General features: G+C 38.3%; 1 protein-coding gene across 2 annotated transcripts in view; it reads right to left on the bottom strand.

Annotated features, from left to right (window-relative positions):
• The window catches only part of LOC115214156, an 80,194-nt gene extending 64,882 nt beyond the window's left edge, over positions 1-15,312 (bottom strand). For both annotated transcript variants that reach the window (XR_005000084.1, XM_029783231.2), the window contains exon 1: positions 15,009-15,312. Coding sequence is in view for 1 of the 2 variants with exons in the window: in XM_029783231.2 (XP_029639091.1) it covers positions 15,009-15,206 (198 nt within the window). In the remaining variant the exon portion in view is untranslated. The remainder of the gene's footprint in view (positions 1-15,008) is intronic.
• Between the last annotated feature and the right edge of the window lie 597 nt (positions 15,313-15,909).

Genomic DNA, 15,909 nt, shown 5'->3' with positions numbered 1-15,909 from the left:
TGTGATCAATGTACTTGATATTTGTAATGATTGGATGACAACCAAGTCACAGTGCTGGGCAGTATGTTTGACAGAATAATCTGAATGCTAGTGAGGTACTGAGATGATGTAATTTCCCCACATAACTGCCAATATTCCCTCAGCAATTGTCACATTTCTGCTAACGGACTGCAATACTTTGACCTCCTTCCGATATTTTACTATTAGTACAATTATTGTATCTAGCAGACTTACACTCATCTGGTTCTCTTGCCTACAACACTCAGTCTTGCATTTCTAATACAGCGGCATTAGATGCTAGACAAGTTTTTGATAAAAAAAAAAAAGGTGTCTTATACGCTAGCAAATGTGGTAATCTGGATTTAGACTGAAAGTCTTATAATATTCATCATCATTAAACATCTGCTTTCCATGCTGGCATGGGTTGGATGGTTTGACTGAAAACTAGTAAGCTGGAGAGCTATACCAGGTTCCACTCTGATTTGGCAAGATTTCTATGGCTGGATGCCTTTCCTGATGCCAATCACTCCAAGATTTCTATGGCTGGATGCCTTTCCTAATGCCAATTACTCCAAGAGTATAGTGGGTGTATTTTGCGTACTATCAACACAGGTGCCATTGATATGACATCGGCACTTGATTTGACAGATCTACATAAGCACGGTGTATTGCCAAAGGTCTCAGTCACCTGTCACTGCCTCCATGAGGCCTAATGCTCAAGTATGAAAATTAATTTAAAATTTTAGGCAGTGAGCTGGCAGAAACGTTAGCACGCCAGGTGAAATGCTTAGTGGTATTTTGTCTGCCGCTATGTTCTGAGTTCAAATTCCGCCGAGGTCCACTTTGCCTTTCATCCTTTCGGGGTCGATTAAATAAGGACCAGTTACGAACTGGGTCGATATAATCGACTTAATCCGTTTGTCTATCCTTGTTTGTCCTCTCTGTGTTTAGCCCCTTGTGGGTAGTAAAGAAATAGGTATTAATTTCAAATTTTGGCACAAGGTTACAGATAAGTTCACTGCCATCAATTCACTGAAGGGGAAGTTCACCACCATAAATTCATCATGAATAAAGTTCACCATGAGGAAAGTTTATGGAGAAAATATATCTATAGTATCTCACATATAAAAACTATTTTATTAAAAAAAAAATGGTGAACTTTCCCTGTGGTAAATTGATGATAGTAAACTTACCAGACATGTTGGCACAAGGCCAGCAGGTTTGTGGGATGGGGTTAAGATGGTTAAATCGACCCCACAGTTCAGCTCATACATATCTTAACAATCCTGAGAGGATGAAAGACAAAACTGACCTCGGTGGAATTTCAGCTCAGAACGTCTTATAATCTTATTACCCTTACACTTTGAGTCACTTTTGGGCAAGTTCAATACAATAGCAGTTTAATCTTTGATTATGACTTGCCATATTCACTTTGTCAAACAAAGTGGTTATTTGAAGGTCACAAAAGCATTTTTCAGTTGCTTTCTTAGATACCATGTTGCAGTTGGTTTGTTTATCATGGGGAATATTTGGGTGCACTTAAATATTATAGGCATAACAATGGTTTAGTCTTCCTCCACTGACTTAGATTTCTCATAATTTTCATAAAGCAAATTTTGTGTTTAAAGAAAATTTTCAAAGTGTACATTATAATTATCTTGGTGAAATTTTTTAAAGAAAATTACAAAGTTATTTCATTATTTATTCTAAAAGATATGGTCATGAACTGGAGAAATTGTTAGCAAGCCAGGCAAAATGTTTAGTGGCATTTTATGTCTTTACGTTCTGAGTTCAAATTCTGCCGAGATCACTTTGCCTTTTGTCCTTTTGGGGTCAATTAAATAAGTACCAGTTGAACACTGGGGTTGATGTAATTGACTAGCTCCCTCCCCTCAAATTTCAGGCCTTGTTCCTATTGCGGAAAGGATTATTTATTCTAAAAGGAAGGAAGTCCATGTTTTCAACCAGATGATCATTATAAAAAAGAGGATCATAGAAGGATATCACATTAAATGCTTTTTATCTTAAGTAATAGCTTAAAGTAATAGGCTAAAATGTAAACTGGGAAATTTTGTGTATCATACTTCTTAGATTCAATGTTGATAAGGAACACAATCAACCAGGATGTGTCAAATTTCTTTTCATCGCAGGCATAGCTGTGTGGTTGGGGAGATTGCTTCCTAGCTACATGGTTTCGGGTTCCGTCCCACTGCATGGCACTTTGGGTAGGTGTCTTCCACTATAGCCCTGAGCCAACCGAAGCTTTGTGATTGAATTCGGTAGGCGGAAGTTACTGCCGTGTGTGTATGTGTGCGTATTGCTGCTCAGTGCCTCTCCGAAAGAGAGAGAGGGGATATATACACAGGAGGATGTGATGGTTAAATTGTTGCCATTTTATAGCCTTAATTTCATGCATGTGCATTGTTTGTTTTTGATTTTGTCGACTACACAGTATAGTAGGGTCAGTTGGGTACTGTTTGTGAGAAAACCAGCACCATGACACAATTCACTCTGCCAAAAATATGGAAACAACATGCTGTACTGCTTGGCATTCATGCTGGAAGCTCCAATACAAATATTTCAGAGTGTTTAGGTGTCAATTTGAGACCGTGCAGTGGATTCAGAAAGAGTTGGATGAGTCTAATGATGATTACAAAGACACAGCAGCTTGGAAAACTCACTCTGATCATTCTGATAAGAAAACAACACCTGAATTTGTTGGTGAGATCCAGGCCATGATTGACAAAAATGCCTCCAAGTCAATCAGGTCCTTCACCAGGCACATGGGAGTGTCGGAATTTTTAATTAGGGAGGTAATGCATAAAGATATTTGGTACTCCTCATACAAGATGAGAAAGTGCCAATTTTGTATAAAATGAAATGTCAGTGTTATTTTCATATTTGCGTAATTTAGATGACAATTTACTCACCACACCTTGTATATATATGCATATACTTTTACTGTTTATAATTTGTACTGTCGTTACTGTCCTGTTTTTGTTACAATTTTTTACTCCTCTGCGAAAAGATCTCAGAATTTTAATTGATTTGCTTTTCACAGGAAGGAAAGTTTCTTGTCGAAGATACATCTCGCTTTCACCTTCGAAACGTAGAGTAGATGAAACCAAAGCGACTGAAGAAGGGGTTTTTTCTTTGTGTTAATTGTCCTGTACTCTATTTTTTGTTGTTTAAAAAAGGAAAAATGTCCAGTTCCTTTGGTTTGTGTCTATGTTTTCATTTCTCATTGTGTTCGACGTCTTTTTGGTGTCCTGTACTCATATATGCGTGTATATGTACATGTAGAGGTAGGTACGTACATATATGTTTATATATATGCTTATATTCTATTTATTAATATATATATATATATATATATACCACTTATGGTCTTATCACTAAGAAAGGAATGTTCTCAAGAACATTCCTTTCTTAGTGGTAAAACCACAGTGGATCTACTTCTAGCATAATGGATGTCCACATAGTGGTCATCCCTCTTATATATATGTAATATAATTTTTCTGAATCTTCAGATTTTAATATGCTAGACCACTGGTTTTAAATTGATATTAATCAAATTAATATTCAATTTTTCACCCTTATTATTATTATTATTATATATATATATACATACACACATACATACATACATACATATACATATCAACATCATCATCATCATCATCATTTAACATCCATCTTTCATGCCAGTATGGAGCTGGCCAGGCAGAAAACTGCATCAAACTTCTGTGTCTGTTTTGGCATGGTTTTTATGGCTGTATATGTTTGTGTGTGTGTGCGTGTGTGTGTGTGTATATGTGTGTGTGTATGTGTGTGTGTGCACATAACATATATGCACGCACACATATATATGTATGTACTATATATATATATATATATATATATATATATATATATATATATATATACATGTATGTATATATAGGTGTGTATCATCATCGTTTAACGTCCGTTTTTCCATGCTAGCATGGGCTGGACGGTTCGACCGGGGTCTGGGAAGCCAGGAGGCTGCACTAGGCTCCAGTCTGATCTGGCAGTGTTTCTACGGCTGGATGCCCTTTCTAACACCAACCACTCTGTGAGTGTAGTGAGTGCTCTTTACGTGCCAGGGGAGGCTGACAATGGCCACAATCGGTTGGTTGCTTTTTACATGCCACCGGTACGGAAGCCAGTCAAGGCGGCACTGGCATCAGCCATGTTCGGATGGTGCCTTTTACGTGCCCCCGGCACAGGTATCCAACTATAATTTCCATTTGATTTTTATTTGATGTTGATATACTTGACTCAATATGTCTCAAGCACAGCAGGTCACCCTACAATCCAAGTTAAGCACAGCAGGTCATCCTACAATCCAAGTTAAGCACAGCAGGCTGTTCTGCAATCCAAGGTACTTTGGATGGGCTGGGACTGTATGTATGTACGTATATATATATTATTATATTATATATATTATATATATATATATTATATATATACACTTAACTCTTTAACTTGTTTCAGTCATTTGACTGCGGCCATGCTGGAGCACTGCCTTTATTCGAGCAACTCGACCCTGGGACTATTCTTTGTAAGCCCAGTACTTATTCTATCGGTCTCTTTTGCCGAACTGCTAAGTGACGGGGACATAACACACCAGCATCGGTTCTCAAGCATGTGGATGGACAAACACAGACACACAAACACATATATATATATATATATTATCTATATATATATATATATTATATATATACATATACACGATGGTCTTCTTTCAGTTTCCGTCTACCAAATCCACTCAAGGCTTTGGTCGGCCCGAGGCTACAGAAGAAGACACTTGCCCAAGGTGCCACACAGTGGGACTTAACCCGGAACCATGTATATATATGTATATGTTGATTCATTTTAGCCATTTGGCTGTGTTCATGCTTGAGTGCCACTGTGATTTTCTACTTTTACATATCATTCTTCAATGACTGATTTCTTCAGGGTGGTGGGATTTCATATCACCAGTCCTGTATGTGGTTTTCTCTTGGTTGTTTGCCCATTTGGTACATGAGGGAGGTTGACAATGTTACCCATTGATTGTCGGAAAGAAAAGTACTCAATACCATAGTAGGGATTAATAGCAATATTGAATTTCAGCACAAGGCCAGCAATTTGAGGGAGGGGACAGGTCAATTACATTGACCTCAGCACTCAACTGGTACTTATTTTATCAACCCTGAAAGAATGAAAGGCAAAGTCAGCCTCAGCAGAATTTGAATTCAGGATGTAATGATGGATGAAATGCCGCTAAGCATTTTTTGTCCGTCACACTAATGATACCACCAGCTTTAGTAGAGATTAATAATATATTCTATTGTGGCTGAGTCTGTCTCCTGTAACTCTGAAATGTTTCTTGTGGGTACACAGGGTCTTTGAGTAAGTTACATCTGAAGAAGTAATCTTTTCTACTGTATGCATAAGGCCCGAAATGTTTTAGGGGAGGGGGGGGCTAGTCGATTAGATTGACCTCAGTACGCAACTGGTACTTAATTTATCAACCCCAAAAGGATGAAAGGCAAAGTCAACCTTGGCGGAATTTGAACTCAGCACACAAACGTAGACGAAATACCGCTAAGCATTTTGCCTCGTGTGCTAACATTTCTGCCAGCGCACCACCTTACGTCTGAAGAAATAATGGAATTTGTAGATCTCTAAATAGGATTTCTGTGTAAGTGCTGGAACAAAATTTGCTTATGTGGAGCAAACACAGATCCAACCCAGGATATTCAAAGTATTCAAAGTTGGGAGTTCACTCTGAACTCCCAACCCACCAAAATATTGTAAGGTGTTCTTTTGCACCCATTGCACCCACTGTTACCAAACCTATGGATTCCTGTTGTAGGGTATGATGGTTGAGGGGGAATTAAGAGAAAAGGGGAAAAAAAAAGAGAAGAAAATAGAGGAAAAGGAAAAGAAAATAGAAAGGAGTAAGAAGAAGAGGAAAGGATGGGTGTGTTTTGATGGAGGGAATAAAGTAGGATGGGTGGGTGGGTGGTGCTAGAAGGGTCAAAGAATTCAGTCCACAAATTCAATAGAAAAACTCATGTCCAGTAAGTTCCCTATCATCAATTAACCACAGGGAAAGGGAACTATCATCAATTCATTTTTTTTTTTTTCAATAAAATAGTTTCTAATTATTAATGGTGAGTTGCTATGGTTATATTTTCTTGGTAAACTTTCCTCACTGTGAATTTAATGGTGGTGAATTCACCAGCAGCAAATTGATGGCAGTGAACTTAACTTGTAAACAGAAAAAACTAGCAGACAATTAGATACAGATGAACTTTGGATAAAATGTGGACTTTAAATGAAAGAAATAGAGATGTGAATAAATAAAAAGAGAAACGATAAAGATATCATCATGTGATTATATTTTGGGGCACACACAAACACACACACACACACACAGACATATACACACACACAAATATAGACACACACATACACACTTACACACATACACTCTTTCGCTCACAGAACACACACACATCCAAACAATTCTCATTACTTCTTGCAGCTTTGTTTTTTTTTTCCTTTTTCTAAGGGATACAACAGTTATAACTAAAAAAACTTTCTGACCTGCCTCAGCAGATGGTGAAGAAGCACTGGGATAGTTGCCTCAGTTCAAGGTCCTTGCATTTGTGAATAACCATTCAAAATGTGACCGCGTGTGTACCGTTGGCACTTTTTTTCCTCTGTCTTCTCTTCTCTGGATCTTTCCTTCTCCTATGTTTCTGACGAAGAGCTCCGCTCGAAACGTTAAACCCTCCTTCTTTCCTGACCATCCAGTAATACTATATTTGTTCCACGTCCTCGCGTTGTTGTGTTTTTTTGTGCTTTCTTGTTTGGATTAACTATATATATATAATATATATATATATATATATATATATATATATATGCCAGAGTAAGCACATAAATGCAAAACAAGGTGGAAAAAATAATACTCGAATACCACCAGAGGTAGAGTACTATACTTTATTATAAAGCTGCACAGACATCACAAAAACTGTTACTCAGAGTTTCACATTCCCGTTCATCAGACAGCTTTGGTTTAAAAACCAAAATTGTCCAACAAACGGGAATGTGACACTCTGGGCAACAATTTTTTTTTTTCTGAGCTTTATTAATAAAGTATATATATATGTATATATATATATATATATATATATATATATATATATATATATACATTAATTGTTATCGCCATATTAATATGGCAGTCTTATAGATATAAGACTAAAGCTGTCGCTGATTAGCTCCATGAGGCCATCGCCTTAAGCTAGCTATTTGACACACAAACTGTGTCCATTATAACCTTCGAACAAGGGAGGTCAGCTGCTTCCCACTGCCAGTCAGACAGCTACAGATGCGTTTCAGGGTATTTGCCCTTTGTCAATGTAGCGTAGTCAGACCCAGCAGGTGTTGCCACTGATCGTCTCTGTTCGAAGGTTTTATTTACCTAGTTTCGGTGGAATACATCCACTTGTTTTCAATAATAGAAATATTAAAATTAAATAAAACTTTCGAACAGAGATGATCAGTGGCGACACCTGCTGGGTCTGACTACACTACATTGACAAAGGGCAAATACCCTGAAACGTGTCTGTAGCTGTCTGACTGGCAGTGAAGCGGCTGACCTCCCTTGTTCGAAGGTTATAATGGACACAGTTTGTGTGTCAGATAGCTAGCTTAAGGCGATGGCCTCATGGAGCTAATCAGCGACAGCTTTAGTCTTATATCTATAAGACTGCCATATTAATATGGCGATAACAATTAATTTCCAGTAACGCTGCCGTAATCTCTTTTAGAGAGACTTAGTAATTTTAATATTTCTATTATATATATATATATATATGTGTGTATATATTATTATTATTATTATTATTATTAAAATTATAATTTAGGGTATCTAAGAGATACCACCACGTTTGAAATAGCAGCCAAAACTTAACTTGAAAAAAGTTCAAATTTTAATAATAATTATTACCTTTGAAGGTTTTTATTCCAATGCTGGCCACTTCATAAGTTCGATATTTAAAATAATGATCTTATCTTTATATATATAGGGTGGGGAAGGAAAATCTACAATGGACGTTAAGTTGTTTTTCTCAACAGGCACTGAGTCAATTGCTTTGAAACCTAGCATAAATTGATGTCATAATCATACCTGACACTATTATCCTTACCTTTTCAGAAACTTTTGCCCATATGAGTAATCGGGAAAGTAAACATCAAAGAGTGTGTGATTTGCTGAATGCACTCGTCACACCAAAGGAGATTTCAAGAATAGTTAGAGTGTCGAAAAAAGACTGTTTATAATGTAAAGAATAGAATGACTATGAGCAAAACTATTACGAGAAAGTCTGGAAGTGGAGGGATCAACAAAAAGCGTACCAAAGCTTTTATTAAAGCTCTCAAATCCAAATCCTAAAGGATCCAACCAAATCCATGATAAAAATGGCAATTGAACTTGAGGTAGACAACAAGACCATTAGAAATGCAGTAAAATATGATTTGAGGTTAAAATCTTACACAAGAACATCAAAACACTTGTTGACAACAGCTATGAAGGAAAAGAGATTGGAAAGGTGCAAGAAAATTATTACATGGTTCAAGAAAAAGTCCTCCATTGTAATGATCTTTTCAGATGAAAAGATCATTCACTGTCGATGCTGTTTTGAACCACAGAAATGACAGATTTATTGCAAAATCAACAGCTGAGGTTAAGGGGACATTCAAAACAAAACATCCTGCTCAAGTTATTGCTTTTGGTGTTCTGGCTTCCGATGGAAAGAAAATGCCTATAAAATTCTACAAAGCTGATGAAAAGATCAATGTTCATACTTACTACAAGACTCTGAGATACCAGGTATTGCCATGGCTTAAAGCAAACTACCCAGATGGTAATTATGTATAGACACAGGATGGTGCTCCAGCCCACACAGCTAGAAAAGTACAAGATTTCTGCAAATCTAACTTTAGCAATTTTTTGGAATCATGTTTATGGCCGTCTTTTAGCCCAGACCTAAACCCTCTGGATTATGCTATTGGGGGCGTTTTAGAACATGCTACCAATAGAACATCACAGTTATATCAACTCTCTTAAAGATACTATTAAAGAAGAATGGGAGAAGTTATCTCCCGAATATTTGAGGAACACTTGTGCAAGTTTCAGGAAGCGTGTGAAGGCAGTTATTGAGAAAGAAGGAGGACACATAGAATAAAAACATTTTCTATTATATGAAATTTCTTGTGGCAAATAAATTCTCATGACTTTCAATAAACTAATTGGTCATACACTGTCTTTCAATCCCTACCTCAAAATATTGTAAATTTTGCTACCCCACCATATATATATATATATATATATATACAAAAAAGGGTGAAATATAATTAATTTAATAAAATTAATAAATTTCACCTAGTAGATTTTTCGGTATGGAAAAGACCATATTTGGTAAGAATTATATTAATTATAATAAAGGGTTAATTGCAACAAGTTGCTCAAAACCACATACCGAAGATATTAGAAATAGCAGCCAAATTGATCACTATTTCTCCTTTTTTATTAGTAGGAGAAATCGTGATCAATTTGGCTGCTATTTCTAATATTTTCGGCATGTGGTTTTGAGCAACTTGTTGCAATTAACCCTTTATTATAATTAAGATATATATATAGGCGCAGGAGTGGCTGTGTGGTAAGTAGCTTGCTAACCAATCACATGGTTCCGGGTTCAGTCCCACTGCGTGGCATCTTGGGCGAGTGTCTTCTGCTATAGCCCCGGGCCGACCAATGCCTTGTGAGTGGATTTGGTAGACGGAAACTGAAGGAAGCCTGTCGTGTATATGTATATATATATATGTGTATGTATGTGTGTGTGTCTGTGTTTGTCCCCCTAGCATTGCTTGACAACCAATGCTGCTGTATTTACGTCCCCGTCACTTAGCGGTTCAGCAAAAGAGACCGATAGAATAAGTACTGGGCTTACAAAGAATAAGTCCCGGGGTCGATTTGCTCGACTAAAGGCAGTGCTCCAGCATGGCCGCAGTCAAATGACTGAAACAAGTAAAAGAGTAAAAGAGTATATATATATATATATATAAGTTTGTTTTTATGTTATAATAAACCGAAGGATTACTCAATATTTTTGGTAGAGTATGAGGTGGTATCAAAAAGTTCCTGAGCTAGTTGTGTAATAGAAAATAACTTATCTACCTAATTTTAAACATCATCTCCTTCAAAATAGTCGCCTTGCGCAGCCATACATGGGTCCCAGTGTTTCTACCAATTTCGAATCTGGTCTGGAAATTGTTTTCCATTAGCAAATCAGGGACCTTTTGCAATTCAGTCTGGGTCTCAGCAGAAGAGTTAAAACAGCAACTTTTGAGCTGCATCTTTATCTTGTGGGAAGAGATGGAAGTTCACAGGTGCTAAATCTGGTAAACAGGGGATGTGTGGACATGATACCACATTGTTTATGGCAAGAAATGAAATTGAAGAGTGAAGAGAACTTGGTAACAGAGTGGATTGTTTTTGTGAAGAATGTAATTGTTCGCGCTCCACAGATCTGGTTGCTTTTACCAAATGTGTTCCCTCAAACACTTCAAAACGTTACATTAGAACTCCTGACTGATGGTCTGGCCCTGGGCATTAATTCTCGATGCACAATAGCACATGATGATCGTGGCAGGTATTTCAGATCACCTATTGTCTTTCAGGAATGTTCTTCTGCTTTTGAAGTGCCCATGTCACTCAAACCATTGTTTGCAACCAATTGCCTCATCGCTGTAAGCTTGCCGAAGCATGCTCAATGTTTCTATAGCAGACTTCCCAAGTTTAACACAAAATTTCACATTAGCTATTGTTCCAACTTCCTGATTACAGCATACATGTTGTGGTGTTATGGGCTGTGATGAGCTATGTGGCGTTGGTGGAGAGGATTGCAGATGAGGTAGATGGAAGTGAAGACTGTAGGGGCCTGTGGGACAGCCACGGGGCATGTGTGGGCAGGAAGCACATGTGGTCAATTCGAGCAGAGACGGCAGCGTGCGAGGACGTGTTTATTTCTTGACATTGATCACTCATCCCGCCGAGGTCAACAAGTAAGGTCTTTGTATTTCTTTCTCCCGTTTGCTTTTTCTGTTGTCCTTTTCTTCCATCACACTACACATGTGATCATAAAAACACAAATTTCACAACTTGGGAAATAAACACAGCAATGTCATGAAACATATATATTTCTTTACTGCCCACAGAACGTAACGACACACGAAATACCGCTAAGCATTTCGCCCGGCACACTAACGTTTCTGCCAGTCGCTGCTAGCTCTCACTGTGCCATCTGTTGGTGCACTCCAAAACTAGTCTGGGAACATTTTGATACCACTTTGTATGAATCTTTTTATTCTTCAACAAGAATAGTATTGACAATGGCTTTGAAGTTTTGGCCAGCTAATCCATCATTGGACTGGCCACACACATGCATATACTGACATGCATCACACACACAAACACATATACATAGAGAGAGAGGATATGAGGAGTTTTCGACAGGATAACTCAAACTAATAGATGTGTGTTCTGAATGCTAAGATGGCATTTTTTTCCTCCTTTTCACAATGAATTCTGATATAATCATAATGTCAAGGGCAGATTGAGTCATCATCAATTGGGCATTGCCTGAGGGCCCATACTCTACATGTTAATTCTACTAAAACACACATTCAAAGGGGCCCGGTAAACAGTTATGCCCAAGGGCCCTTAATACTCTCAGTTCATCCCCCTGCATAATGTACACCATTTGAAAAGTATCTGTATAAAATTTCATTATAAAAAAAAACACCTGCTTTCAACCACATGGTTCCGGGTTCATTCTCACTGCGTGGTACCTTGGGCAAGCGTCTTCTACTATAGCCTCGGGCCGACCAAAGCCTTGTGAGTGGATTTGGTAGATGGAAACTGGAAGAAGCCCGTCGTATATATGTATATATATATGTATGCATGTATATATGTTTGTGTGTCTGTGTTTGTACCCCAACCATTGCTTGACAACCGATGGTGGTGTGTTTACGTCCCGTAACTTAGCGATTCAGCAAAAGAGACTGATAGAATAGGTACTAGGCTTACAAAGAATAAGTCCTGGGGTCGATTTACTCGACTAGAATGCGGTGCTCCAGCATGGCCGCAGTCAAATGACTGAAACAAGTAAAAGAGTAAAAGAGAGTAAAGAGTAATACAAAGTTGATTTGTGTGAATTATCTGAAACTCCACTCTCATCCTGCTCATAACATTTTGTTTCAATACAAATTATGATATAATTGTAATCTACGTAATCTACACTATCTGAAAGGTATTTGTAGAAAATTTCATTACGAAATACCAATTTATCTGAAAGTTATAAGGAAACGAAGTCCTGACGGGCGAGCACACTTACGTGGGTCTGCCTTCATTTAGACCTTATCCTAGTGTATCTGTCTACATCTGAAGTATTACGAACTTCTCACACATCCCAGACTACTCCCCCACCGAACTTTGTTTCCTTTCTTTCTTTCCTTCTTTCTTTCTCTCTCTCTCTCCTTCTTTCTTTCTTTCTTTCTTTCTTTCTTTCTTCTCTCTCCTTCTCTCTTTCTTTCTTTCTCTTCTTTCTTTCTTTCTTTCTCTCTCCTTCTCTTTCTTTCTTTCTCTCTCTCCTTTCTTTCTTTCTCTCTCCTCTTTCTTTCTTTCTTTCTCTCTCTCCTTCTTTCTTTCTTTCTCTCTCCTTCTCTTTCTTTCTTTCTCTCTTTCTTTTTTCTTTCTTTCTTTCTTTCCTTTTGTTTCTTTGTTGAAGATTCTTGAAGGGATTCTATTTTTTTCTCTCGATATTTTTATCTTTTCTACTTTTAACTTTTTTCTCTTTTTTTTTCTTGTTCCTGTAAAAATATGTTAAGTAAAAGTTCAGCTTAAAAATGATGGCTGGCTTGCTGTGTGCCACCTTGGGCAAGTGTCTCCTGCTATAGCCTCTGGCCGACCAAAGCCTTGTGAGTGGATTTAACAGACGGAAACTGAAAGAAGCCAGTCGTATGTGTGTCTGTGAGTGTGTGTGTGTGTGTGTGTTTGTATGTCTATGTTTGTCCCCACCATCATCGCTTGATAACCGATGTTGATGTATTTACGTCCCCGTAACTTAGCGGTTTCGGCAAACGAGACCGATAGAATAAGTACTAGGCTTACAAAGAATAAATCCTGGGGTCAATTTGCTCAACTAAAGGTGGTGCTCCAGCATGGCCGCAGTCAAATGACTGAAACAAGTAAAAAAAAAGAAAAAAAAGACTATTCTTTTACTTGTTTCAGTCATTTGACTGCAGGGGGCCATGCTGGAGCACCGTCTTTGCTTCGTGTGCTAACATTATGTCTGCGTTTGACACCCACCAACAACCGAAACCGGTGTTGGTGTGTTTACGTCCTCGTAACACAGAGGTTCGGCAAAAGAGACTGACAGATAAGTACCAGGCTTAAACAAGATGTACTGGGGTCGATTCGTTCGACAAAAAATTCTTCAAAGCGGTGCCCAAGTATTGCGCAGTCTAACGATTAAGAAGTAAAACACATACATCCATACATACATACATACATACACACACACACATACATACATACATACATACATACATAAATACATACATACATACATACATACATACATACATACATACATACATAAATACATACATACATATATACATACATACATACATACATACATACACACATACATACATACATACATACTCTTTTACTCTTTAACTTGTTTCAGTCATTTGATTGCGACCATGCCGGAGCACCGCCTTTAGTCGGACAAATCGACCCCGGGACTTATTCTTTGTAAGCCCAATACTTATTCTATCGGTCTCATTTGCCGAACCATTAAGTGACGGGGACGTAAATACACCAGCATCGGTTGTCAAGCAATGCTAGGGGGACAAACACAGACACACAAACATACACACACACACACACACACACACACACACACACACCACACACACACACATATATATACGGCGGGCTTCTTTCAGTTTCCATCTACCAAATCCACTCACAAGGCTTTGGTTGGCCCGAGGCTTTAGTAGAAGACACTTGCCCAAGATGTCACGCAGTGGAAATGAACCATGTGGTTGGTAAGCAAGCTACTTACCACACAGCCACTCCTGCGCCTATACATACGTACAATTTATCAATAATTAATAATAGATGGTAAATGTTTTTATTTTTCATTCTATTCGAAATTTTATCCCTAGTAGTGGTTCGAAATTTAACTGTCCTCTCTTTTGTATTTAAATGTACTGCAGGAGTGGCCGTGTGGTAAGTAGCTTGCTAACCAACCACATGGTTCCGGGTTCAGTCCCACTGCGTGGCATCTTGGGCAAGTGTCTTCTGCTATAGCCCCGGGCCGACCAATGCCTTGTGAGTGGATTTGGTAGACGGAAACTGAAAGAAGCCTGTCGTATATATGTACATATATGTATATATGTATGTATGTGTGTGTGTGTGTTTGTCTCCCCTAGCATTGCTTGACAACCGATGCTGGTGTGTTTACGTCCCCGTCACTTAGCGGTTCGGCAAAAAGAGACCGATAGAATAAGTACTGGGCTTACAAAGAATAAGTCCCGGGGTCGATTTACTCGACTAAAGGCGGTGCTCCAGCATGGCCGCAATCAAATGACTGAAACAAGTAAAAGAGTAAAAGAGTAATACATATATACATGTAGATATACATACATGCATACATCACAGAAAGAGAGAGAAGGTGAGCGAGGGAGATAAAGAGAGAGAAGGGTAGAGATAAACAAACAAACAAACAACGAGAGATATACACTTGTAGTTTAATACACACACACTTGCACGCACACACACATACACACACAGAAATGGATGAATTACAGCTGTCTTGAATGTTATTTATAAATAAATAAATACTCACGGTCACTCCGCCACAGTAAAGTTCGTTGTCCTGGTAATTTGTAGGGGTCCCGTAGTGTTTCCGCCACATACTAGAGCGAGCAACGGGTTCCCATAAGCGTCCGTGGGCTTGAACATAATGAAACGTTCGTGAAATACACAGAAAATAAAAAATTAATATCAACGTTCGCAGCGAAGCTAAAACCCGCTGCTTATCCATGAGGATAAAAATACTAAATGTGGGGAAGAGAGAAAACTTGACAGAAAACAGTTAAGATAGGCTGAGTGTGTGTATATGTGCGTGTGCGTGCGTGTGTGTGTGTTTATGTGTAAGAGAGAGATAGAGAAAGGGAGAAAGAAAGTGGGAGAGGAAAACAATTAAAAATGTTTCAATGAGTAACAGTTTTTGATTGGTCACAGTAGACCGGACTGAAAATTGTTTTTCAAACAGTTTAATTGAACAAGCGAACTTCATTTGTGTGTCATATAGATTATTTACATATACTTTATTTACCTCCTCTCATAGCATGTTGTTGTATACATACACATACGAGGGAGGGAGGTGTACTGAAATGTTCCTGGCGTCAAATGCCTGGCTGGAGGTTCCAGCCTTCCAAGTTCTTTTTACAGGGCTTACAAAAAACTGAAGGACCGCTGCGATAAGTGTGTGAATATGGGAGGGGAATAAGTTAACCGATCCTCTTGTATTTTCTTTTACTTGTTTCAGTCATTTGACTGCGGCCATGCTGGAGCACCGCCTTTCAGTCGAGCAAATCGACCCCGGGACTTATTCTTTGTAAGCCCAGTACTTATTCTATCGGTCTCTTTTGCCCTTGCTGGACGTAAACACACCAGCATCGGTTGTCAAGCAATGCTAGGGAGACAAACACAGACACAAACAAACATTACATACATACATATAT

This window comes from Octopus sinensis, linkage group LG7 (assembly GCF_006345805.1).
Source record: "Octopus sinensis linkage group LG7, ASM634580v1, whole genome shotgun sequence".
Taxonomy (NCBI): Eukaryota; Metazoa; Mollusca; class Cephalopoda; order Octopoda; family Octopodidae; genus Octopus; species Octopus sinensis.
The sequence above is the reverse complement of the archived record's forward strand: the minus strand, read 5'-3'. Positions and strand labels throughout refer to the sequence as shown.